We start from the raw sequence: 24,951 nt of genomic DNA, 5'->3' as shown, positions 1-24,951 counted from the left end.
TCATCTGTGAGGAAGCTGAAGCCTGGGGGTCACTGGACGTTCCTCAAAGACTCTAATCCCAGGCAGACCTCAGAGTCCACCGAGACCCGGTTTCAGAAGACGTCCTGGATCGCTCCAGAGGCCTGACATGAATCATATGTCTGGTGGTACTTGAAGGAGGTCTCATAAGGTAAACGAGGAATATTACACAAGCCATGAGGAATGGGCTAATATTCAACAGAAATGTCGTGTTTGTCTGCATCAGGTCTTGGCACTAATGACAGCAGCACCAGTGCCATTGAGTGTGTTATCTTTGAACTGCTGCAGTGAGCTTTCTGAACTCTTGGAGCTGCCTTACTTGGTTTGTAATCACACGTCATCGCATTCTTCTGTATGGTAGATCACAGGTAGCCTCACACACCTGCCCTGGCCTCTGTGCCGCCGCTGTATCCTCTCCTTTTCCGCTTCCACGGAGGAACACCTCCTCTGTGAGGAGGGAGTGCATCCGTGAGGACAGGACTGTGCGCAACGAGTGGAAACGGGAAGAAGGCGGCGTTTCTGACTTTAACGGGTTGTAGAGAAACCTGCCCGTCCGCTCGGAGCGCAGAGGAGGAGCCTGTGGGGTGTGGGACTCCAGACAAAGGAGATATATTTACTGACACTGGATCGCTGGAACGAACGGACAGCTGGAAAGATTCACTTTTCTGCACGGGTGACAATCTCCAACTCTGGAATCAGTCCATTAAAAACTTAACGTGACTCCATGTGAGTCTCAGCCGTGTGGATCGATCTGTGAGCGGGGAGATGTTAGTGTCGGGGCAGAGGTGGTCTCACGCTGGCTGGATCGGGCGGAAAAGTGTGGATTAGTATGTGTGGGATGGAAAAGCGGTGCTGGGACGATCCACGGCTCTGCTCTTAGTGTGCGCCATGGGGGGCTGCCACAGTTACCCCTCGGCTACAAAGACAGACAGCAAGACGCTCCAGTCTACTAACATCGGCAGTGAAAAACTGTGAGTTGTGCTCCTCCTCTTCATCACCTTGTCTGGAAATATACTTAAAATATGGGGAAAGTTTCTAGGAAGAGTTTATTATTCAGTCTGGCTGCACATGGTGTGTGTGTGTGTGTGTGTGTGTGTGTGTGTGTGTGTGTGTGTGTGTGTGTGTGTGTGTGTGTGTGTGTGTGTGTGTGTGTGTGTGTGTCTGACGAAGGTGAATTCCTCTAACAGCTTGAACACATGTGGAGAGGTAGCAGCACTAACACGAGTGGAGATCGTGTGTGTGCGTGTGTGTGTGTGTGTGTGTGTGTGTGTGTGTGTGTGTGTGTGTGTGCTTCTGTTCAAATATTTGCCCCGGGGTGTATCCTGCTGGAGATGACTTCTATTTGACACAGGTAGGCAGAGGTGAGGGTAAACAAGACACACACACACACACACACACACACACACACACACACACACACACACACACACACACACACACACACACACACACACACACACACACACACACACACACACACACACACACACACAGGTTGGTCGTTGACACGGGTGAGTGTTTACACCCAAACATCCCCGGTAGCTCCAGTCCAGTGTTTTTACGCACAGGCGCGCAGACACCCGGGTGTTTGGTTTTGTTCCACGGAGGTGGAACAGAGGAAATGTCGGAAAGAATTTAAAAAAATAAAAAGCTCCAGCGGACTTTTGCAGAAGTGTGTCACTGGTCCTTCCCTTTTTGCTTCTCATAACCTGCTGTTCAACCATTAAATGCCCTCTCCCTCTGCCCCCCCTCCATGCCCAGCCCTCACACACACGGGGGAGTTCTGCTCCACAGAGAGCTCCGTGTTTCTCTTATCGCAGCAGCAAGGTCGCGCTGAGCCAACTCAGCTGCTGCGCGGAGGTCTATAAGTGAACGTGGCAGCTGTTTGGTTCCTCCGTACCAGGGGCGTCACTAGACCCACTTCACTGGGGGGGTACCTGCAGATTCAGCACACCCACAGTGGTGATCTCATGACCCCACCCTGCTCTGTTCTACTGAATTTGCCTGTAACAGTAAGGAGGTTGCATCCTTACCTTTTTTCAAACTCGTTACTCCACTAATTTAAGTAAACCCACCTGTTTACCAATGAATCTCATGTCATATTAATGTATAATATGAGTATCTGAAAGGACTTTTAGCTTTTTCCAACTTGTGTTACTGCTGTGCACAATCAATGAATTCCTTCAGCATGAATTATCATTGCTTTTAACACAAGTACAGAAGAATCAAATGGTTAGGAAACACCAACAACACAGCTTCTCTTCATGGTCAACTTTCTCTCATATCTTTGTTGACTTCGTACGTGTTTTACATCTGTCGTGTTGTTGTGCCGTGCCTTTGGAGAAGAAATAATCCGTTGATGGAATAACTTGGTCATTCAGTATATTCAGGTAATCAGCTGATCTCATTCTTTGAACACACACTGTTGCTGAACCTAGACCTGAACGGGCATATTCCAAGATGACAATGTCAGGATTCATTGGGCTAAAATTGTGAGGGAGAGGTTCAGGGAGCATGAGACATAATTTTCATACATGGATTGGCCACCCCAGAGTACAGACCTTAAACTCATGGAGATTCTTTGAAAGAAGAATCTCAGTGAGTGCTGGAGATGGCTTTACATAGTGGTCAGACCCCATCATCATAAATGCAAGATCTTGATGAAAAATATGAAAAAATATGGCATCACTGGATGGTAATAACTCTTGTGATATTGCATTAACTCATCAAAACAATATCCCAGTTAATGCATGCTGTAATCAAAGCTAAATACAGTCCAACAAAATATGAGAGGGTGTGACTTTTTTTTGATGACAACTTTTTTTTTGGCCACACAGTGTATTTTTACAAGCTAAACCTGCAAATTGGTGTACGACATGGTGAGGATGATCGATCGAAAGAAAATGAGAATAGTTTTTTATAGTAGATTTTGCGTTAAAACTCTAATTGAACAACAAATGGTGAATGCTGAGAGGGGGGAGGAGTGGTGACAGACCGATCAGAAGGTAAATGAAAGATTTTATCAATACTTTTTTGTAGTCTTAGACTATTGATCCCTATGACCGACAGGAATAACCAGCGATGTATGTCAATGTGTATTCACCTCGCTTGCTATAATAGCAAGTAAAACTTACAAGTGAACATTGAGTAATACCAGGAATCAAATTTATTAAAATCAAAGTGTTTAAGTCAAAGTTAAAATGTCTTCTAGTCTTAAGTAAAACTTACAAGTAAGCATTGAGTAATATTTTGTATGACTGTATCTTCAAATAGTGAATGCAAGTTTTCAATTGTTGAATCTCACATTCATACCTGCATAAAGTAGGATAGAAAGAAAGATAGTTAAGCTTGAACTGTTGACTTTAGTGTATTTTTGTAGGTAAACTGAACAGAAGATTTTGCCCTCAGAATGCACCAGAATGCAGGAAAACAACCCCACTTTCTAAAAAACCACACGACAAGTGTGGCTTTACCCCCCCCCCCCCAATAATTGAAAACTTGCATTCACTATGTGAAGATACAGTCATATAAAATATTACTCAATGTTTACTTGTAAGTTTTACTTGCTATTATAGAAGGCCTCTGTCTTGGACACAGAATGTGGCTATTTGTGGCTTACTCAGTTCGTTTACACTGAGCCACAGTGGCTTAGTCATACTAGCTCCTGGTGCAAGCCCAGTGTGGTCATGATGTATAACTACTGCTCCATGTAATCTGAGTTATTTATTCATTCATTCATTCATTCATTCATTGAATAAGCTGAGTAAATAATAATAATATTTACCATAATATTGAGAGAATGAGTTCTGTTGTTGCTGCTGAAGGTGGACCATCCAATGTTTTTTCATGCTGTTTTCAATTTGGTAATTGAATAATATTGCCTTATTATATACAAAAAAAACCCATCAAGAATGTTTAATTGTTGTTTACTCAAGCTGTCTTTACTTTATGATAAATTTTGTTTAAATCCCACAGTTTTGAATGCGAAACAAACAGAAACAGGAAGCCAAAACCAGGTCTGATACTTTTTCACAGATATGTAAATGTTGGTAAGTAAGTTAATTAAAATTAACTTGCCAACATTTTTAAATGTGGCAAATATAAAAACCAGACAGACTTTGTATAGCATAGGCACAAAAACACCCAAACTATTGTATTGAGAAACTACCAGATGAACACAGAGCTGGTTTGTGGCATTCATGTTATAAGTTTATAACATGAATTTCATAATTATTTCAATATTAAGGGTTTTTAAGGCATAAATCATGTTGAGAATGTTAACTTTATATGTAAAAATTTCACGTTTTCATAAAAACTTGTCAGCAATATATTACTGGGCAAAACAAGAATAGTTTATACAGTACATTTATTCTACAGCAAATTTCACACATGCAGCAGGTATTCAAGAATAAAATCTCCACCAGCAACTTCATGTCATTAAATACTCCACGAAACACACCTCAAAACCAGTCTAGCGATGAAGCACTCATCTTCATCCCAGTGTACTCATGTACCCTCGTCTGTGCCGCGTTCATGTTTGCATAAAGTCAAATCATGCCAGACTTTCCAGTACACACTGGCGTTTGCAAATATTCCTTTCCTGCACTCACACTCTACCTGTATACTTATCACATGTTCCCAAGCTGCCACCTCCGTGTTACCGTATTTGAAACCTGTAGTTTATCAGTAGTTACAAGAACAGAGATTTAGCAAAGCCAGCAGGATCCACCTTTGGTCATTACCTGGCTGGCACACTGTTAGTCTTGCAATTATTTGCTCTGTAGCACTGACCTCTGCAGCAAGGAGCTTCATCAGCAGTAATTACTCTAGCTGTGAACTGTTCATTACATTAGCTGGTTTATGGGACTTTCAGGTCTGTAGTGACAGATCCGCTCAGATGTGTGTTCTACTCACAGAGAGCAAGGCGGACCAGAGAGTGTTTAAAAGTATTATCTGCTGGCGGCAGCAGGAGGAATTAATCCATTGGCCTATCAATTGTTTTACACAGCAATATTTCTGTCTCTCGTTTTCCTCTTGCTTTTCTTGCTTCATTAACTCAGCTTTGCCTCTTCAAGGGGAGTTAATAACAATAATCTGGAGCAGCGTCCATATCTCCAGCAGCAGAATGTGTGCCAGCGGATCCCACACACAGACATGACCACCCTCACAGCACTGCCGCCTGGTGTCGACAAGGCTGAGTGGCTCGCCACCAATAGTGAGTCGACCCCATTAAACACAGTCAACTTCTGACAGTTTTACACCAACTATCCCTGCACCGGTGGCAAAAAAAGTTATTGAGATGAAGTTTTCTTCTTATTTTTTTCAGCAGTGGCATTTTTCAAAAATATAAACCTGTTCTCAAGTGCACTGTCTGAGTTTTGCACTCCCAGCACCTGCCCGACTGCCTGTGGACCTGGCAACACGTGAGTTACAGAGTGTGGTGCACACCTAAAGCGTCAGTTTACCAACATGACATGTCATTAAAAAGCTCTTTTTTAAAGTTTGTGGTATCTTGCCATGCAGACACATACAGTTCTGTTTGTAGAGGTGCTTAGACCATCAAAGGCCTTATAGTGAATAATATTTCTGTCTGAATGGATGGATGGATGGATAAAACATGATGATCCCAAGAAGGATCTGTTGAATTTCCTCAGATTACAGGTAGTCTTCAATTTACGAACATTCCACTTATAAACATTCAGAGATACGAACAAATGAGTGCCGCCATATCTGACTATTGTACCGTAGTACCGCAGTACCCCTTCCTGCCACAACCGCCACCGAGCAGCATCACTGCATTCGCGCGTGTCCAACACTCGTCTCCACCTCTTGTTTCTTGTTTGTTGTGTAGTTTTTCTGATTCTGCGCTGTGCACCTTCTGGCTTCGGCAGATAGACTCTTCTCAAGGTTTACTCTGTGGGCAGCTTCTTCTTCGTCACTCACAGTGGAAGTGCTGTTTTTTTTCTCTTCAAAATAAAAGCACATGCTTCCAATATCCAAAACTTCAAAATACTGTACACACTGTCCCATTCTACAGCACAACAACACACCACAGCCACAGTTGTCTCTGAGCGTCTCAAAGTGTCAGGCTTTGTTCCTTGGATACTTTTTATCATTGATGACAAAGCAAAGGCTAGTGAAGATAGTGGTAGTGGTGACCATCTCACTGATGACAACTCTGTCTCTCACCAACAATAATTCCCCCTCCTCTTCTTCTTCCTTTACTCTAAAGGTAAGCTACATGCTACAGTACTGTAACAACAGCTGACTCCTGCTGCTGTTGTTGGATGAGCTTATAAAAACTAAACGATAGTTCCTTGACGTGTTTTCTTCTACTCAAGGATTAAATTATAAGTAGTAAAAGTTTACCTTAAATCGCAATTGTAGATTTTAATTTAATAAATACTGTAATGATATACAAACAATTCAACTTAAAAACAACCTCTCAGAACCAATTGCGTTCATATGTTGAGGACTACCTATAATTCACTATAATTCACGCTTTGTGAATGTTAAAGTGTTTTTTTTATATTTCTTTATCGGTCTTTGATGGAGTTTTCTCAGACAAGTAGCTTCACACAAATATCACAATGCTGTAATACTGTACACACACTATATGTTGTGTCAACACTGTATGTGTGTTGTTATTGTCAGGGTGTATGTTTGGACCGATGACCATGGCAGGAAGCTGAAGTGTTCTGCTCCACTTTACTTTGACTATGCCATGTCCTACATTCAGGAGCTACTGACTGATGAAGACGTCTTTCCCACAAAAGCAGGTAAAAGACATTTTATATGATATGTGTTGCATCGTTCTGCATCAGACTCCAATTTCAGTCTAAGCTTTATTGTCTTCCTTTTTTCCAGGTTCTGTGTTTCCGACAGGCTTCATCTTTCTTGTACAGAAGGTGTTTTTGATGTTTTTCAGGACACTCGCACACATTTACTGCTCTCACTATAGAGAGACACTCGAACTGGGCCTGCACCCACACCTCAATACTCTTTTTAAACACCTCACACTCTTCTGCAAACAGAACGCCTTGCTCGAGCCAGAGGACACCGAGCCACTGCAGGACCTGATCACAGCTCTGGAACAGCAAGGCTGAGCCTGAAGAGCAAGCACACATACAGTATAGTTCACTCAAAAATTTACATCACACCTATTTAATTATTATATCTAATGATAAATCTACATTGTGTATTTAGCTCTTTCTGGACAAACTTCCTTCACTTATATATTTTTTAAAGGTGTGGAAGTTGTAAAATTGAAAGTACTGTTTGTAAACAGTATGTGGGAGAATGGATGAGTCTGTCATGCTTTATAAAGCTCTAAATCAGAAGCGTTCGGCTCCTGCTGTGTGTGTCTGTCATCAGTTAATACGACACTGTGTGTAAGTGTAATATTGCATGTTGCATTTTAACATTTTGTGCGTTATTATAATGTATAAGGTCAAGAGCCTCAAGGTAAATTATGTCTTATTCGGCATCAGCATAAATTTAAAAAAGATAACAACTAGTGTCTCTTCCCATGAGATCCACTGAGCCAGAAGTTTAACTCATTACAGAAGGTGCCATCCTGGATACTGTGTTGCTGCAATTGTGATTAGATTGTTGTGTCTGCATCGGAATGGAACAACACAGCTTATATTTGCACCCGTATGCATTATTATGTACTCAATAATAAACATGTTTTGATAATTTTCTGTGTTATTTTCACATTATTCAAACACAATCAAATAAAAGCTTTTAGCGCCATTAATTTCACATCTATTGAGCTGAAGGTTTTGCGTCATGTCTGCAAGTGTTTGGTTTGAGAACAGCGCCATCTGCTGCCAGGATAGGAGTGTTCAGTCTGTGCTTGCTTTGGTAGCTACAGCATTGGCCTGTGGAATAAATAAAAATAAGGAAAGTTAGTGTAAAGTGCAGAGTTTCACCATGTGTAGCTTTGTAGGATGTGAGGCTTATCCGTGTGCACCAAGAACATTCAAAGTCCAATTAGAATAACTGAACTGTGAGTTAAAAATGGAAATGACAAAGTTGAACTATCAAGCAAGTTCATTTAATTTAATTTAATTTACTGTTTTGATCCCTGAAGGGAAATTAAGAAATTAAGAATGCACACTCTACATATGAAGTGAACTCAGGGGATAAAATCTGTTGTAATGCTTAATACAAGTTTGTATCAGGACATCAATTGTTAAAATCCAGCCTAAAATAGATTTCATGTTATATTAAAGATTATCAATGACATGCTCATAATAAGCGGGGACATGTGTTAAAGACTGCTAAAGGAACATCTGAGTGGAAAAAAGGCAGAGAAGTTGCTTCTTTCCTACGTTTGGAGGGGACTTTAGCTAATAAAAACAGACAGGAATTAATCCCCCTTGTTGTGGATGTTCTTAAACTCCTTCAGTTTGATTTTCTTTATTTCGTTTTTCCATTTATTACAGTCCACTGCAAAACAATTTGTTCACACCAAAATGAGAAGTCATTTGTCAGAAAACCACCATGCCAATGGGAGTTTGGGAGAAGCTTCCTGTTTCCTCCTTCTGTATAACATTTTGGACCTGCACAGAAAAACAGTATTACGTAATTGTCCTTTAAAACGAAAGAAAATTATCCTTTTAACCAGAGCCATCTAAAGATAGCTTATCCCCATGACATAGTCCCAAACATTTAATAATAGACTCATCTGTATGGTTTAAGTCAAAACATGTTAAAGGAAAACAACTATATAGTAAATTCAAGTGTGAGGTTTGGTCAAGATAGTGTGTATTTATTGTGAGACATGGTCCATAAAAAAATTGATGGCTGGATCTCTGTCTGTTTTTGTCTAGAGTATGGTTGAACTCAGGGCCCACACACTAAATCTTAATGACCTTTGAAGTTCCCCTGCCCTGTGACATGTCTTCTATTTTCTTTTTCAGTCTGTAGTAACTATAGTGATGCCGTGTGGGAGGGAAGCTTACAATGGGAAAGATTCTAATGTGACTCCGGTGAGGCACAAAAACATACCTGCACAGTCATGCTGAAACCTGTTTTTATATTAGTTTGCATTGTTATACAAAATAGGTGGGTCTTGACAACTGTGATAAAACTATAGAACCAATAGCAAACTGGCAGTAAAATTAGGTAGGTTTTACTGAATAAAGAAATGTGAACATACGCTGACATATATGTATATAAATACACAGGCAGTCGATAAAATGTGTCCCCTTTGAATCCCCTGACTCAGACAAAATCTTAGTTCTGCCTCTGGTTGGGAAGTGAAAAAAGTAACCAAAAACGAGCATAAAATGACTCCATTTACTGTAAAGCTAGTCTCCATAACACCTCCCTTCTTCTGCAAACCACCAGAGACATTACAATCTTATGTCCAATGCAGCCAATTGTTGTTGCAACATATGCAGAACTCTCCATGTTGAGTGTGATCTGACTTCCGGGTAGCTGGTAATCACCGAGGTATGCAAGAGTGTCTCGGAGAACACTCACACACAGTCAGGATTGTAAACACATCCTAGAGAGTGTGTGTATACGGAGATATTTAGCTTAAAGAAATAAATAACATTTTTGCCAGAACAGTCTCGGATCTTGGAGCTTTCAGCAGATGTGTGTTTAATGAGCTGGATAGACAAGTAATGCTTTTTCATTTCACTTTAATTTCTTGTGTCGTTGTTTGAGAATGATCCTGAGCTGTTTTTCATGGACGGTAGAAGACTGAGAAACTTCGGCAAACTTTCAAACACCATGGTGGTGAGTAGATAGTAAATTACTTTTCATTTCGAAATTATTATATTTCAAGAATGAGTACACACAACATTTCATCATTTTTTTCCAGAGTCTTAAGTGAATCAGATCTACTGGTAATACAAGTTGGTTGAACGTTGTCATTATCTCTGGCATCCATTGGTATTTCATTCTGAAAGGCCTCCAAAACCCCTCCCTGCAGGGAAAGCTGCTGTGCTTGGCAGAGCTAGAGTCTAGTGGGAGGAGGGGTGCTGTGCTACGTGTTACTGACACTCCATGAAACGCTCCTCCTGGCTCTGATTTTCTGTTCAGATTCAAACATGGTGGATTTAAACAGAAAAAAATCAATACTTAAATCTAATATATAGAAGTATTTTTCCACACAAAAAATTATCTGTTTCCTGTGTTGCTGCTGCGAGGCCATCGTTGCTGTAAAAGTTTTGTTAGGAAGGTAATTTACTAAAAGTTAATACTCAACAGTTATTATTAAAATTGCTTTTTAAGACAACCAAACATGGAAAGTCCATAAAATGAAATTTGAAAGCCTCATACTACACAACATTCTAAAATACATTTACATTTTACCAAACATATTTTTGAAGCCAACCGTGCTTGAACCTGGGTGAAAACTGTAACCAGACATTAGTCTGTACATTTGTAGTGAGATTACAAACAGTAACTGAAAATAAATGTTTTTTGCATAATGGTGTCAACTTCCTAACAAGTATGCTTCATCAATTACAGGGAGTGCAGAATTATTAGGCAAGTTGTATTTTTGAGGATTAAATTTATTTTTGAACAACAACCATGTTTTTAAGGAACCTAAAAGACTCATTAATATCAAAGCTGAATATTTTTGGGAGTTGGAGTGGGGCGTTTTTAGTTTTAGCTATTTTAGGAGGATATCTGTGTGTGCAGGTGACTATTACTGTGCATAATTATGAGGCAACTTCACAAAAACAATGTTTTCCCTTCTTGTAAATCTCACATTTGATGAGGGACCACAGGTTCTCTATGGGGTTCAGATCAGGTGAAAAAGGAGGACATGTCATTAGTTTTTCTTCTTTTAGACCGTTTCTTGCCAGCCACGCTGTGGAGTACTTGGATGCGTGCGATGGAGCATTGTCCTGCATGAAAATCATGTTTTTATTGAAGGATGCGGACTTTTTCCTGTAACACTGCTTGAAGAAGGTGTCTCCCAGAAACTGGCAGTAGGACTGGGAGTTGAGCTTGACTCCATCCTCAACCCGAAACGGCCCCACAAGCTCATCTTTGATGATACCAGCCCATACCAGTACCTCACCTCCACCTTGCTGGCGCCTGAGTCGGGCTGGAGCTCTCTGCCCTTCACCGATCCAGCCAGCCATCCTCCTGGCCCATCAAGACTCACTCTCATTTCATCACTCCATAAAACCTTAGAAAAATCAGTCTTGAATATTTCTTGGCCCAGTCTTAACGTTTCAGTTTGTGTGTCTTGTTCAGTGGTGGTCGTTTTTCAGCCTTTCTTACCTTGGCCATGTCTCTGAGTATTGCACACCTTTTGCTTTTGGGCACTCCAGTGATGTTGCAGCTCTGAAATATGGCAAAACTGGTGGCAAGTGGCATCTTGGCAGCTGCACGCTTGACTTTTCTCAGTTCATGGGCAATTATTTTGTGCCTTGGTTTTTCCACACGCTTCTTGCGATCCTGTTGAGTGTTTTGAATGAAACGCTTGATAGTTTGATGATCATGCTTCAGAAGCTTTGCCATTTTCAGAGTGCTGTATCCTTCTGCAACATATCTCACTATTTTTGACTTTTCAAAGCCTGTCAAATCCCTCTTCTGACCCAATTTGCCGAATGAAAGGAAGTTGCCTAATAATTATGCACAGTAATAGTCACCTGTACACACAAATATCCTCTTAAAATAGCTAAAACTAAATTTAAAAAAAACACTCCAACTTCCAAAAGTATTCAGCTTTGATATTAATGAGTCTTTTGGGTTCATTAAGAACATGATTGTTTTCAATAATAAAATTAATCCTCAAAAATACAATTTGCCTAATAATTCTGCACTCCCTGTAAAGGCATAGCTAACAACTAACTAAATGACTGACTTTTCTTACTTCATTGGGTTTTACAGGCAAACCTCGGTTTCCGACAACAAATCGTGCCGGAAGGCTGTTCAAATAGTGATTTTTTTCTAATTCCAAATACATTTTTTCCCATTACAAATAATGTAAATGGTCTTAATCCGTTCCAAGAAGCTAGAAAACTACTTTTTTTCAACATAATATCCATCCATTTTCTGCCGCTGTATCCGCGTACTATATGTTATTTCATAATGTTATTTATATATCGAATTTATTGTAATGAAACATATAAAAAAATGTAAAAGACAGAAGCAAACACGAGAAAGAAAGTGTAAGTACAATCCTGTGACGCTCTTATTTTGGGACTTCCTGTTGTACCTGGAAGTGTTTACATGTAAATATAATGCTCTTGTATGATGTGTTACAATATTCAAGCTTTAAAGTGACAAATGGATGAACCATTTTTTCGGCATTATTTCAAAACAGAAAGTGTTTAATTGTTGTAATAGTGGGTAAATGAAAAAACAAAACTTATCTTGAGATCTGATATATATGAAAGTCAAAGACAGATCCTGATTAAAACCACCCTTGGGTTTCTTACAGTATTACTATAATGGTATTATTTTCAAGTAGTCATGACAACAATTTTGAACAGTAGGTTTTCTTCCATCCTGATGTTATCCCATATTTCACCACATAGAGGCATCAAAATACCACAACACAAAGACAAAGTTTCAGTTTAAGTATACAGTATCTTAGTACACTGTCACTCTAATTTTAAGCACTAAACAAAAAAGATTTTCCGACATTATTAAATAAAAATATTTCACATCTTTAATGACGATTGATTGATACTATTTAAAACACATAATATAATACATTGTCTCATCACTAGCAATTTTTTGCATTTTTTGATTTAATGCTTTAATGACCCACTGAAAATACAAAAAACAGCTTGTCTGGAGAAACATTTCTTCAGCGTAATCACAAACCATGCTCCAATAAAGGCATATGGTGGAACTCAGCCAGAGACTGTTTGCCTGTTGATTCACACATAGAAGTCTGTTCTTAAGACTTATAGTGTTAATGCACATGCTGGACTGAGTTTAAGTGTTGGATACTCAGCTTGGAAGGTAATACCTCTACCTGCTGAGTCACAGACACACACTCATCCCTTTAATTCAGGCCTTCACATACAGAGTATTCATTTAATCAGGTTCAGTTCCTGAGCTTCTCATCTGTGCCCCCCTTCACAAGAAAAGAATAATTGCTGTTATACAAGATGAGGAGAGTTGGGTTAGCGTGGCCAACACTGAACCGGAATACCTCTCTGTGCCTTTATTTCTATGTAAACTCGAGAGTAAAGTGAATCTATTAGGAGAGCAGCCCTCGGTCAAACTCCGTTACATAAATATAGTGATTTTTCTCTTTGTGTACATTTTATCTAACATATTTGCTTAACTGGTTTCCACTTTTGTCTGTTTTTGTCTGTTAGTTTGTTTACTTATCTGTCAGCAGGATTGCTCAAAAACAGTTTCCGTAAAAATGAGTGGGAGGCTTAGACATGTGGCAGGAAAGGCCTCATTAAATACTGGAGTGGATTCTGATGATGAGATAGACCTACGACTAGTCACTTCAGATTTATTTTGCTCTATATTTGCTGTTGTTATTCTTTATTCTTTTTTTTCTTTTTTCTTTGGTTTTCATGCAATTAATTCTTTAAAACAATTATATTTTTTCGGGGGGGGGGGGGGTGAAACATCGAATAAATGAATAAATAATTGCTTTTTGAGGTGGAGATCCTTTAACATTATGGCTTTACACCATTTTTATAAATGTGGTGATTGAAATGTTGTGCAATAGAAGGACACGTGCCAAAAAAGACAACAGGGATTCTCTGCATGATGATGAACACATCTAATTGGAATTTGGATTTAGGTTTAATTTAATTAAAAGGGGCTGTCAGGCCTTGAGTTAAACCTTTGCTTCTGAATCTTTTCCCACATGACCCTCAGCGCAAAGTCAGCTCACAAATGCTTGTCATAAGCTACACATTTTTATGGTCTGTGGGCAATTGAGGAAATATTGATTCAACCCTCTGAGGCTGTTTAAATAGATTATTTAGTGAAGTAGTAAAATAATGCTAGTGATTAACAAGAACACAGCAGAAATAAAAGCCAAACCCCTACAAATATAATCATTCTTTAAGCTCCGTCTTGACCTCCAGGTTGTGAACCAATGGCTCCACAATCTCATCATACACTCTAATGGTGTATGAAGGTCACTAAAAACTAATAGCTATAAATTCTGTATCACACAAGAAAAAATAAAATAAGATAGTGCTGTTGTGATCCTTTTTTAATTGAAGTTAACTCTTTTGCTGGATTCTAAAGATAAGTGTCAATTTTTGCAATTAAAATCATAAATGTCACCCACAGTGGTGCTGCACAGCTTTTTAAAAGGGCATGTGGGAATGAGTGTAGTTTTTATTGCTCTTCTCGTTGTAACATTCAGCAATATGAAAGATATTTAAAGGCCTCTTGTTAATCTGTGAGTTAAATTTTACTGACAGCAAATTATTGATGGATAATTGTATTCAGACGGTCAAGCTCACACAACCACCTGCGGTCTTTTGTTGTAAAGCCTTTATGTTCCACATTGCTACTGTGGTCTTGTTATGGATCAAGGTTGATTTAATTTCATTTAAAAACATTGTTTGAGCACCATTATTGTCTTTACATACATGACAGTCATCATCTGTAGATATGTAGAGGTACAATCTTCTGAATACCTTTACTTTAAATATTCATTTTCATTTCATAATGCAGAAGTTTAGTAATAATATAACACTGCTTAAAAGACAACAGGCAGGAAAAATCACTCAATATGCGGTTATGAAGTGAGTAATAATACTCTCAAAAATGTTTTCTGGTCCACAGACATAAAGGTTAAACTGTGTTTAAGTACATGATATATAAATACAATCTATGTAAATGAAATATGCAATGCATATTCACTGGTCTTTGTTGTGACCTCAGTGTGTTAATGATGAGTTCAGATGTTGTCTTAAGTGGGTCAAGCTAACTCTGGCTACAAATATATATTTACTGTGTAAAAAGAAACTAAATCCAATAATCCAATCTATAAAGGACATCTGTAGAGATCACCATGACCGCACACATTTAGAAAACAGACAAAAAGCAAATGTGGCACATGTCGTTCACCTCAAAGAAAGATTATACGTGAAGGCTTGGGATGTTGAGAACTAATTAGGTTGTTCATTGGATGTTAGCTTGAGTAGGACAAACAATAAGCCTTCTTCCTTCTCCTCCCCCTCCTCCTCCTTCCTAACCCCCCCCCAGTCGGGCTTTATAAGTGAGAGAGCTCGAGACTCCAGTTGCTCCCCATGTGAGCCTCAATATGCTTCTGAGTTCTCACATTTTATTTTGCGGATTTCCTACTTAAAGAAGAGAACGGCCTTGTGAGGAGCGTGTGGAGCTGACAAGACGATGCTGTCAAGGTCCATGTGAAACAGACGCATTTTTAATTTGTCAACTCCAGAGATTTCACAAGATTTCTACACTCAAAGCATAACACCTGTGGTCACCTGAGTGCAGCTTAAACCCAGGCAATGCATTTCCACTGCACTATGATGAGTGTGCTGTATCTGTTGCTTGGCTTCCTGCCTCTGGAGATCCACCCACAGGCTTTGACTCTGAAGAGCCTCACTCGCAGCCACAGGTAACAGCACCACACTCAACATGTGACTACTGAGCATGAATGTCTTTGTTACAAAGTGACTGACTTTAAACATAATTATTGAATCAATTGAATTAATTAATTAATTATTGAAATGAAAAACATTCAGAACAAAATATTTAGTGTTTAGATTTTATATTGTTTGTACACTGCCCGGCCCAAAAAAAAAAGTCACACACTCTAATATTTCATGGGACTGCCTGTAGCTTTGATTGAGGTGCGCATTGTTTGGACAACCTCGTACAACATCACAGCATTTATTTCTGTCCAGAATTGTATTATTTTTTGGCCGAGTTCTTGCATTGACGATAGGAGTCAAACCACTCTGCAAGGTCTTCTCCAGCACATCCCATGGACTTTGAATGGGGTTAAGCTCAGGACTGTGGGGGCCAATTGATGTGTCAAAATGATTCCTCACGCTCCCTGGACCACTCTTTTACAATTAGAGTCCAATATATTTTTTACATTGTTGTCCTGGAATATGATCGTGCCACCCGGGAGAAAAAATCCATTTATGGGTTTGCGTGGCCATTCTGTACATTCAGTTACTCAGCTGACTCAATTTTTTTGCTGAATAATATTGCTGAGCCTAGACTTGACCAACCGAAGCAACCCCTGATCAAAACACTGCAATTTGCTTCTTGAAACCCAAACAGTGACTTATTTTTGGCCGGATAGTGTATTTCTGACTGCAAATTCAGATTATAACATAACATTTCATGCAGACAACCAGACACTGGTAGTGGAGGTGGTGGTGGTGGCTGATGACACTGCAAAAGCTAAATGGCAAAATGAAGTTAATATGGAATGATAAGGAGGGGTATGAGTACACATGACAGAGGAGGAGCAGCGAGAATCCTACTGAGAAGCCAGCAGCAGGATGAGGCTAAAAATGAAGACAAGTCTCTGTGTTGGACTGGTCTTATCTGTTATCACAACTGACAGAACCCGGTAGGGGCTGCAGGAACTTAAGACTGGGTGATGTACAAAAATAAATGATAAGAAGATGACACAAGGGTAAAATATGTTATAATCATGCAAAAGTAATACTTTTCTTGCCTGACAGTTTATTATATCCTTTATTTCTGATTCCAACCTCTTTGTGGCTTTGCTTTGCTGCCTTCATCTATTTAATGTCACAGTAAATTAAATCTTTTTGGGGCTTGTCCTTTACATGGAATACCGCAAAACACTTAAAGATGTCATCTTTGAGCTATAGGGGAACGTGATCCACATTTGTGGCTCAATATGTTTATATTTTAGTTATCTATAAATCAATCAAAAGCCCCATAAATAATGAAAATAATAATAGTAGTTGCAAACCAAGCAGTGGTAAAAAGACAGCAATACGGGCCTCACTCTCTGGCATTCATTAATGTGAGAAGAAGGTCACAAGCAGAATGAGGTGATCCCTCTCAGCAGCAGGAGGTGAGACAGAGGTGAAGGTGATTTAATGGCGTTTGAGACAAGGATACAGACGAAGAAGGGAACCAGCAAAGAGGCTTAGAATAAAGTAGACTACAATGAAGTCCACAAGCAGCAGTTTGTGATGTTATGGATGAGGGCATCTTGTGACTGTATTCTGTAAGCATATAAACTGGTCACATGCAGACCCATGCATCATCAGATTACTTTCTGTGTGGTCAGACAAGACCTTTTACTGTAGCCTACTTCATATTTTGTCCGTTTCTAAGAGGCTATTGAATCTTACATAACAGGGATTCAAATTTCTTCAGAGCTATTTAATAAATTAGTACTGTGAATACAATTTTATAATTTTACATACACTGAGCTATATTTTCAATGTGTCTCTGCAACCGGCAAGCCATGTGATTTATTTTTGACACACATGCATATTTGTTTTGTCAAGTCTTATGGTAAGCTTTAATTTATTATTTTTTTATTGGAAGAAAGAAGTGCTCTCTTAAGAGTTAAATAGATTTTAGTACCTCGTTGGTAGGATTTCAGTGTAATGAAGCACTGATGGATGTAACATAATACTGCCACTGGCACTTGAGAAAGTGTCTGAAAAAAATAGAGCAAGCAAGACAGAATAATTGAATGATACAATTATAGCTTAAGAAAAAAAATACAGTTAGTAAGTAATGAGTAGACCCAGTACAATAAATGAAACCGTAGGAATCTGTTTGACACAAAATGTTTGCAAAGTAGTTCTTGAAAAGTTACGACAGGAAGGTGTGTGTGTGTGTGTGTGTGTGTGTGTGTGTGTGTGTGTGTGTGTGTGTGTGTGTGTGTGTGTGTGTGTGCTAGGGTTAGGGCTAAGGTTAGACAGAGAGAGTTCTCTAGCTTGTTGTTGTCTAGCTTGTAAGGAATGTTAGAGGAGAGGGAGAATGTGATATAATGCAGAGGTCCAGTTTGAAAGTCCATGTGAGGCTCCACTTCAACTCACTAATAGTAATATTAACTTGTCTAGATGGCAAATGCACCAATAACTTTTCCTTTAGCGATATGAAAAACTCTTTTTCTATTATTCATTAACTTAACTTGGATTTTACAACACAACGTTACATCTATAAAATGTCTAAATGTCCAGACTTTTAATAGTTTTAGTTTCTCTTTAACTAGTTGCTATAACTTAGGGCGACGCCAACTGCCTTCCCTCAAGAGATCAATATGTGTTAAACCACAGGTGTGTGTAGCCAAACATGTTTGTACATAAGTATTATTGTGTGGGGGGGATCAATGCAGCTCAAAAGTTCATCTCTTTATGTACAAGTACTGCACGCACTGAACAGCGGTGTGTTGGATGTGTGGCACTGAATGCATTAGTAAATCTTGCTCGATGACAGTCACATGTTACACATGTGAACACCAACCAACATTTTGACTGTGTGTGTGTGTGTGTGTGTGTGTGTGTGTGTGTGTGTGTGTGTGTGTGTGTGTGTGTTTGTGTGTATGTGACTTTGCACAGAAGTGCCACACTCCCGCAGCCAACAAAATTCAAAGCTAACAGAATTAGGCAACCTCACAAGCTTCCAGTTACTGTAGACTAAAGCACACAATACTGAATGAATGTGTGTCCAAGGTGTCCAGCCAGAAGACTGATCAGAATACCAGTCAGGATTTTACAGGATAAAGATCATAAGGCATTCTGGCTCACTTCTCACACTAAACAAAAACAAACATAATCTGGATATGTTTGTCCCTCTCACATTATTATTTGCGTCCCACTAATGAATATCTGGAAATGCAGTCAAGCAGAATCAGCAGTTAACAAGTCAAAACAAGTCATTATGCACCATTTTACTATGCTTAGTTAGAATGAACTGTCCACATGGTGAAAGTTGGAGCGCTCCTCCTCTCCTGCTGCATTGCATGTTCATTACAAATATGTCATTTCTGACTGGTCACATGACAAAACAGAGCCTGAACTAAAGATGAATGAAATAGAAATTTAGTATTATGACAATGGAAGTAAAATGTGAGGTAAACAGCAGGGAGGTGAGAAAAAAAGGTGCCTAGAAACACATTCAGGTTTGGTGGGAGACTCTTCTCGCCATCTGCATTGTAGGTTGTGGTTATTACTGCCTGCTTGCATTTCTACCTCGCCTGCTGAGTTCAGAATCTATTTTTCATTAACTTGTTTTATAGAGAGGATTTCAGTTTCAGATGGTTTAAGGCGATCTGAACTACTCTTAATCAGATCAATGTGGAAAAAAGGAACAACCATGACCGTCTAAAATTACAATTACTGCCTAAAAGACATCTAAAGAAAACAGATTATCACTTTTCAACTGGGTTACTTCTGTTCCATGTAAGGATAAGAAATACTCAAGATCTTTGAGGGAATATAGTCTGCACATTCTGAATGTTTTTACAAGGTAATAGCATAACAGTTATCGATGATTGATTACACTTACGGTGCTGATCATGTAAGTACTATTGTGGAATTGTGAGCATTCAGTACCATGGGTTTGGACTCATCGGGGCTGACTTGCTTCCAGGTGCTAATGGTACTAAGTTCATCATTTTTCAATCTGACACCTGTGGCTCGTGTCCCATGTTGTGTCATAAGTAGAAATGAATTCCTTGACAGCAATGACTGGTTTACCAGAGGTGAGGGGAAGCAACAGAGTAGGCTAAGGCTAATAGCAGTGTGGTTTATGCAAATTAATCTCCAGAATACCAGAAGAAGGAAAAAGATTCTCCATACTGCAGGATGGAGTTAGCTATAACAATTTTCTTGGCTAGTTCGAGGCAACATAAATGTGTTTATTTAGCTGAAAAATGTTCCCCAGCCCCAGCTAGTCACCAGTTGTGTGACTGCTGGCTGTTGCTGAGACAGTTTTATACAGTGGATCAAAACTTTTGAGTCTGGTGAGGCCACAACAGTGCTATGAGCATACTGAGAAGGAAAAAAGAATATTACGTATGGTCTATGGTCTTAAAGCCTCAAATTCATGTCCAAAAAAAACCTTGAAAGGCATTTTTGCACAGACTGCAGATTTTGTTCGCTGTCAGTTCATTCAGTGCCCATGATGAAGCAATGCTTTGATGCCCTTTGAGAGGAAGATCAATGATTACAGCAAACAAAACCTGTTTCATTTTTTTTATATTATGTAAGAAAGTTCTTTTTGAGGTTAATAATATTTGGTTGACCTACAAAATTGAGCTCACTTTGCTAAATTTATATGAGACGATAAAATTGTTAGTGAAATACAAGCTGGGTACTGTAATGAATGGTAGATACTCACATCTAGAGTTAGAGGCAGTTCAGTTGGCTAAACTGAAGGTGACTCCCACCAGTTCACCACCTACTGTCTATCTCACCTTCTATCTTTCCTTCTCAGTTTTTTTTCTTTCAATCAACTCCTGTTTTGTCTTGAAAAAAAAAGAAAGAAAGCTGAGATCACAGGTTGGACGTTCCAGTGGCACAGGCATGACTTCCTGTGAGGTATTCAACCTTGCAGCAGTGATTCCATTTCATTCAAAAACCCGAGCAGACAATGTACATTTGACTGCATGGTATTGTGTGTGACCAGGCTCTGCCTGTGGTAACATTGTCTTCCCCTTCTCTGTTTCTCTCAGGTTGAGTTCACCCACAACCTCTAAATACCCAAAGCCCTTTTACACAACCACCAGGCCTAGTGCCGCTGACCTCCCTGATGCGATTTTCAGCCACGTTACCCAGGGACACAGATATGTCATTTGGAAGGCCCGGACCCACAAGGAGCCCCCACAGAGGTCAGCTGACCGAGATGACAGTGTACCATGGGAAACAGAAGCCTGGCAGCGTGGGTCACGGGGTCGTCGTCATACCGGCATCGGAAGCTGGAGGGGTCACGGACATCTGATGAGGGTGGGCTGCATCCTGGGTACCTGTCAGGTTCAGAACCTCAGTCACCGTCTCTACCAGCTGATTGGACAGAGTGGGAGGGAAGACTCCTCTCCCATCAACCCTCGCAGTCCACACAGCTACGGCTAAGACCGCACATTCAGTCGAGTGAGATGCCTTTATCAAGAAATAGCAAGTTAACAACCTCATCTGTTTAGAAGTAAAAAAGATAATAACTGTCTTTTTTGTGTGTAATCTCTCATTTACATTGATAATAAAAATATCCTACTCATCAAATAAATTCGATTTTAGAATTGTCCAAACATGGAAACACTTGTAAGTAAATTAATTTAAAAAATACTTTACAAGGCCCTAGGCCCATCGTAACAATTCAACACAGAAATAATTTCAAGGTTTGAGACATTAAACAAAACTGAGAGAATTGATTGTTAGCAAATAATCAAAAATCATTCAGCTATATGAAGCATATGATGCAGATGACCCTGCAGTAAACTACGAAGAGGAAAGGGAACAAAACCAATTTTCTGTTCAGTTGAATCTGCAGCTCCTTCCAACTTCTGTGAGCTTTTCACTGACTTGAATTGTTAGCATCACTGTTTTGTGCTCTCATTGCTTCACCTTTGGTCAAAGCAGACAGTTTTTTTGGAGGTGAAAAGCTGTAGCCAGCATGCTGCATGGTGAGTAAACAGGGTGGAGCATTTGGCAGCTAAACATTTAAAATGTAATTTTTTTAAGTTGTGATCCAATTCAAAATTGCTGTACCTGTGCCTCCGGTGTCTCCATAGAGTTAACAGCAAAGTTTCCTGATTCTACTTGTTAGCATGAACATTTTAGCTGTCGTCACTCTAGGCTTTACTACCAAAAGCAGTAATTTTTTGCCAGAACATTTAGTTTCTTACTCCATCTGAGTCTGATACATATATGTTCCCTGGTTGAAGCAAATACCTTATTGAGAACCATGTAATTATTAGTTCAATACACGTAATACTAAAATTACTATAAGTTAAAAAAAAAAAAACCCCAATACTTTCTGAATTATCATTGGGTTCACAGTTGTGTGGACTGCAGCAAACCTTTTTTTCTTTTTCTCAAGCATTAATGCTAATTATTGTCAACTTGCTAAAGAGAACCTGAGGTCTGTGTTTTGGAATTTATATAATAACAACAATTTAGAGATTATTTACCTTAAAGAGGAAAAATGAGCCACAGAAGCCTCCAAAGTGACCTACCTGACTGTCCGCTATCGTCATCAATGGTGATCCTGTTGAGCTCAGAGATAATCTACCCGATCTCTTTGAAGCAACATCGACTCCATCAATGAACAAGCAGCTTTGCTTCCGTGAGCACAGAAACCAAGAATACTCTCCGGGCAAACCCAGTTAACCCTTCACCCAAAACCCCACCATGAACACAATTAGCCAAAATAACCACTAACCCTAATCCATGAACTGTCTGTATGCTTCTTAACAGATACAGTAGATTAACAATGAACAAAATAGAGGACAACCACACTAATGAATCCTGTTTATTCAAGCAGGAAATCTGTGATATGTTAATTTGATGTAATTTACTTATTTTGTGTCTTTTGAGTCTGTGTTGGACCGGTTTTAATCCTGTGTAACGCCTTATGTTGTTGTTTTTTTGTCATTAATGTTTTGCCTTTCATATTTCCAAATCAAGTGTCATGGTAACTGTTGACAATTAAAGTATCATTTGAAATGTTCCAGTCTACTTCTGTTCTTTGTTAGCTTAGCATGTTTCCAGTGTCTGTTGTTTTTCTTACAGGTTAAATGTTGATAGGAAAGCATGAAAACACATTATTATTCAGTAAGTTTGACTTGTTATTTATCTTAAAGTGAATGATTTGCGACAGCCGCCCCTGAGCAAGCCCCTCCCTCCAGGAGACACATCTCTTCAGTTAGGTCATCAGGATGATTTACCTCATGTGGTTTTATGTTCAAACTCTGTAAACTGGTAGTTGCTTTTTTCCTTGCCTTCCATGACATTTGTTTTTGTTGTTCTTGTTTTGGCTTTACCTTGAGTTCCCTTGAAGTTTAAATAAATGCATTTTTTGAAACCACTCGTGTGCTGTCCCCTACTTCGTCCAGCCTTGAGCCTGGGTCAGGGAATTGCCAATCATGCTCCTCTTCTCATTCGGTAACCACAGGAATGCAAGAATCTACTCACAGAGGAGTCTACTATGTATTTCACAGTAGCTATGGCTTCCACTTTTTCTCCTGAACAGACTGAGACAGTCTTACTCAACACAAACCCGAGACAATTAAGATAAACAAAGATGAAAAAAGAAAGAAGTGCTTGGAAGATTTCAACATTTCTGAAAGCAATTAGGAATTGTGCTCTTGTCTCGCTTTGTCATATCTTGTGTTTTTGTCTGGCATTCTAACAATTTGCTGCCGGCTGCAAGATGAATTTTTTTTACTACATTCCCAACATATTTTATGAGTCAAGGAATATTAATCCTCTGAGAGGTCATCTTCAGAGGCAGTCTTTACCTCGTCTTTACCAAGGTGCTGACATGATCACGAAAGAGTAGACTAAGAAAAGAAGTTCACATAATGGAGTGGAGGTTTTCTACTTCAGACACAAGGAGTGATTGATTAATTAGATTAGTTAGTTCTGTGTCTCTGATTTTCTTAGAATTATAGTTTAACACAACAGAGAACAAAAATGAATTAAAATTTTCAAAAAAATGCACATGATGTATTTAACAACGTTTTTCTCCCACTGCTCAACCTGTTTTTTTTATTATTGAAACTGCCTGTACTACTTTGATTTTCAAAACATTTGACTCTTCACTGGCATCTTGTGGATGCACTAATGTCAATGTAAAGGAAGTACAGTATGACGACATTGTCAGAAAAACAAAAGCTATCGATTGTATTTATTTTTGTAGAGTTTTTTATTTATTTATTTATTGACAGATTATCTTTTAGTCACTCAAATTAAACATAAAAACAAAAATCTCCAAAACCCTCTCAATTATAAATACAGCAAAACTATACCTTGATGGAAATGCACTCCGTACTTTATACTGCACCTTGATCCTCCCATACTTTACATATTGTGTTGAAGTTTGGGGAAATACTTACCAGAACACAATTAATCCTCCGATCATACTACAGAAAAGAGCAGTGCGGATCATTCACAACGTTGGTTTTCTTGAACATACTCATAACCTGTTCAAAGTTGCTAAAATTTCATGATCTTGTACAATATGATACATCAATAGTTTTATATAAAGCATTCAACAAATTATTACCACCAAACCTCCAACGATTTTTTATAACTCCAGTCAGGGCTCAGAACTTGAAAGGTTTTGGATATTTTTCATTGCCGAGAGCTCAAACCACACGTAAACGTTTTTGTGTGTCTGTGTGCGGAGTGAAACTATGGAACAATCTGGACTCACAACACAAGAAATGCCAAAGTACTAATCAATTCTAACTGTTATATAAACACCGTCTCTGGTCAAAATACAGAGATGAGGGTCGTTAAATCAAACAGCTGTTCTGTTTGTTAACATGTGCTCAGTTTTTCTTGATCATCGTTCGTATTTGTTAATTACTGTTGTTGGCATTTGTCCATTACCATTGTTGGTATATTGTACATTACAATTGTTGGTATATCGTGCCTTCCTTACATTTTTGTGTGGAATTGAAATTGCAATGTGACAATTTCATTGTTGCCCATGGTGACGCCATGATGCGTCATGATGCAATTATTGTGCGGTTATCCTTGAATCTTCGAAGTAGCAGTGAAGCTCAGTGCGTTGATCTCTGAATCAGGAACTGGGGTGGGATTACATAAATTTTAATCTTCCCACTCCCTTTCGGGCAGAATTGTATTGTTGAGTTATGATCTCTGCTTATTATTTGCTTATTTAATTATTTTGTTTGTTTTTGTCTTTTGTTTGTTTTTTGTTTTATTTTTCCTTGCCTTGCTGGAAATAAATGAATAACTAACTAACTAACTAACTAACTAACTAACTAACTAACTAACTAACTAACTAACTAACTAA

At 39.0% G+C, this 24,951-nt stretch overlaps 3 protein-coding genes and 1 long non-coding RNA gene across 6 annotated transcripts in view; 3 read left to right on the top strand and 1 right to left on the bottom strand.

Moving 5' to 3' along the window:
- Nucleotides 1-528: 528 nt before the first annotated feature.
- LOC137593531 (MOB kinase activator 2) lies at nt 529-7,716 on the top strand. Of its 3 annotated transcripts, none has more exons than XM_068312321.1 (5): nt 529-989; nt 5,079-5,233; nt 5,348-5,441; nt 6,673-6,797; nt 6,886-7,716. In XM_068312321.1, exons 1-5 carry the CDS (start codon nt 907-909, stop codon nt 7,122-7,124), a joined length of 696 nt encoding a protein of 231 aa, XP_068168422.1. In that variant the 5' UTR covers nt 529-906; the 3' UTR covers nt 7,125-7,716. The 3 variants fall into 3 exon arrangements, with proteins under 3 accessions (XP_068168422.1, XP_068168421.1, XP_068168423.1); XM_068312320.1 differs by having other exon boundaries at nt 538-989; nt 5,345-5,441; XM_068312322.1 differs by having other exon boundaries at nt 551-989; nt 5,094-5,233; nt 5,345-5,441.
- Nucleotides 7,717-7,767: 51 nt separating this feature from the next.
- Nucleotides 7,768-22,223, bottom strand: LOC137593533 (uncharacterized). The gene is made up of 3 exons (XR_011035130.1): nt 22,142-22,223; nt 20,827-20,935; nt 7,768-7,901 (listed from the first exon to the last, which is right to left on the bottom strand). It is a non-coding gene; the product is annotated as an uncharacterized lncRNA (long non-coding RNA).
- The window catches only part of miox (myo-inositol oxygenase), a 20,963-nt gene continuing 5,506 nt past the window's right edge, over nt 9,495-24,951 (top strand). Inside the window, exon 1 of the mRNA XM_068312317.1 lies at nt 9,495-9,771. Within this exon, the coding sequence (XP_068168418.1) occupies nt 9,721-9,771 (51 nt within the window). The 5' untranslated portion in view covers nt 9,495-9,720. The remainder of the gene's footprint in view (nt 9,772-24,951) is intronic.
- Nucleotides 15,395-22,146, top strand: adm2b (adrenomedullin 2b). Its single transcript, XM_068312323.1, has 2 exons — nt 15,395-15,577; nt 20,645-22,146. Exons 1-2 carry the CDS (start codon nt 15,468-15,470, stop codon nt 21,039-21,041), a joined length of 507 nt encoding a protein of 168 aa, XP_068168424.1. The 5' UTR covers nt 15,395-15,467; the 3' UTR covers nt 21,042-22,146.

The sequence above is a fragment of the Antennarius striatus genome, chromosome 4 (genome assembly GCF_040054535.1).
Source record: "Antennarius striatus isolate MH-2024 chromosome 4, ASM4005453v1, whole genome shotgun sequence".
NCBI classification, from domain to species: domain Eukaryota; kingdom Metazoa; phylum Chordata; class Actinopteri; order Lophiiformes; family Antennariidae; genus Antennarius; species Antennarius striatus.
The sequence above is the reverse complement of the archived record's forward strand: the minus strand, read 5'-3'. Positions and strand labels throughout refer to the sequence as shown.

Excerpts from the sequence above, each read along its gene's own strand:
- LOC137593531 (XM_068312320.1), top strand. The coding sequence starts at position 907 with ATGGGGGGCTGCCACAGTTACCCCTCGGCTACAAAGACAGACAGCAAG. Across the intron at positions 990-5,078 it reads AACATCGGCAGTGAAAAACT|CTTTGCCTCTTCAAGGGGAG; the intron begins GTGAGTTGTGCT and ends TCATTAACTCAG. Across the intron at positions 6,798-6,885 it reads CGTCTTTCCCACAAAAGCAG|GTTCTGTGTTTCCGACAGGC; the intron begins GTAAAAGACATT and ends CCTTTTTTCCAG.
- adm2b (XM_068312323.1), top strand. The coding sequence starts at position 15,468 with ATGCATTTCCACTGCACTATGATGAGTGTGCTGTATCTGTTGCTTGGC. Across the intron at positions 15,578-20,644 it reads AGCCTCACTCGCAGCCACAG|GTTGAGTTCACCCACAACCT; the intron begins GTAACAGCACCA and ends TGTTTCTCTCAG.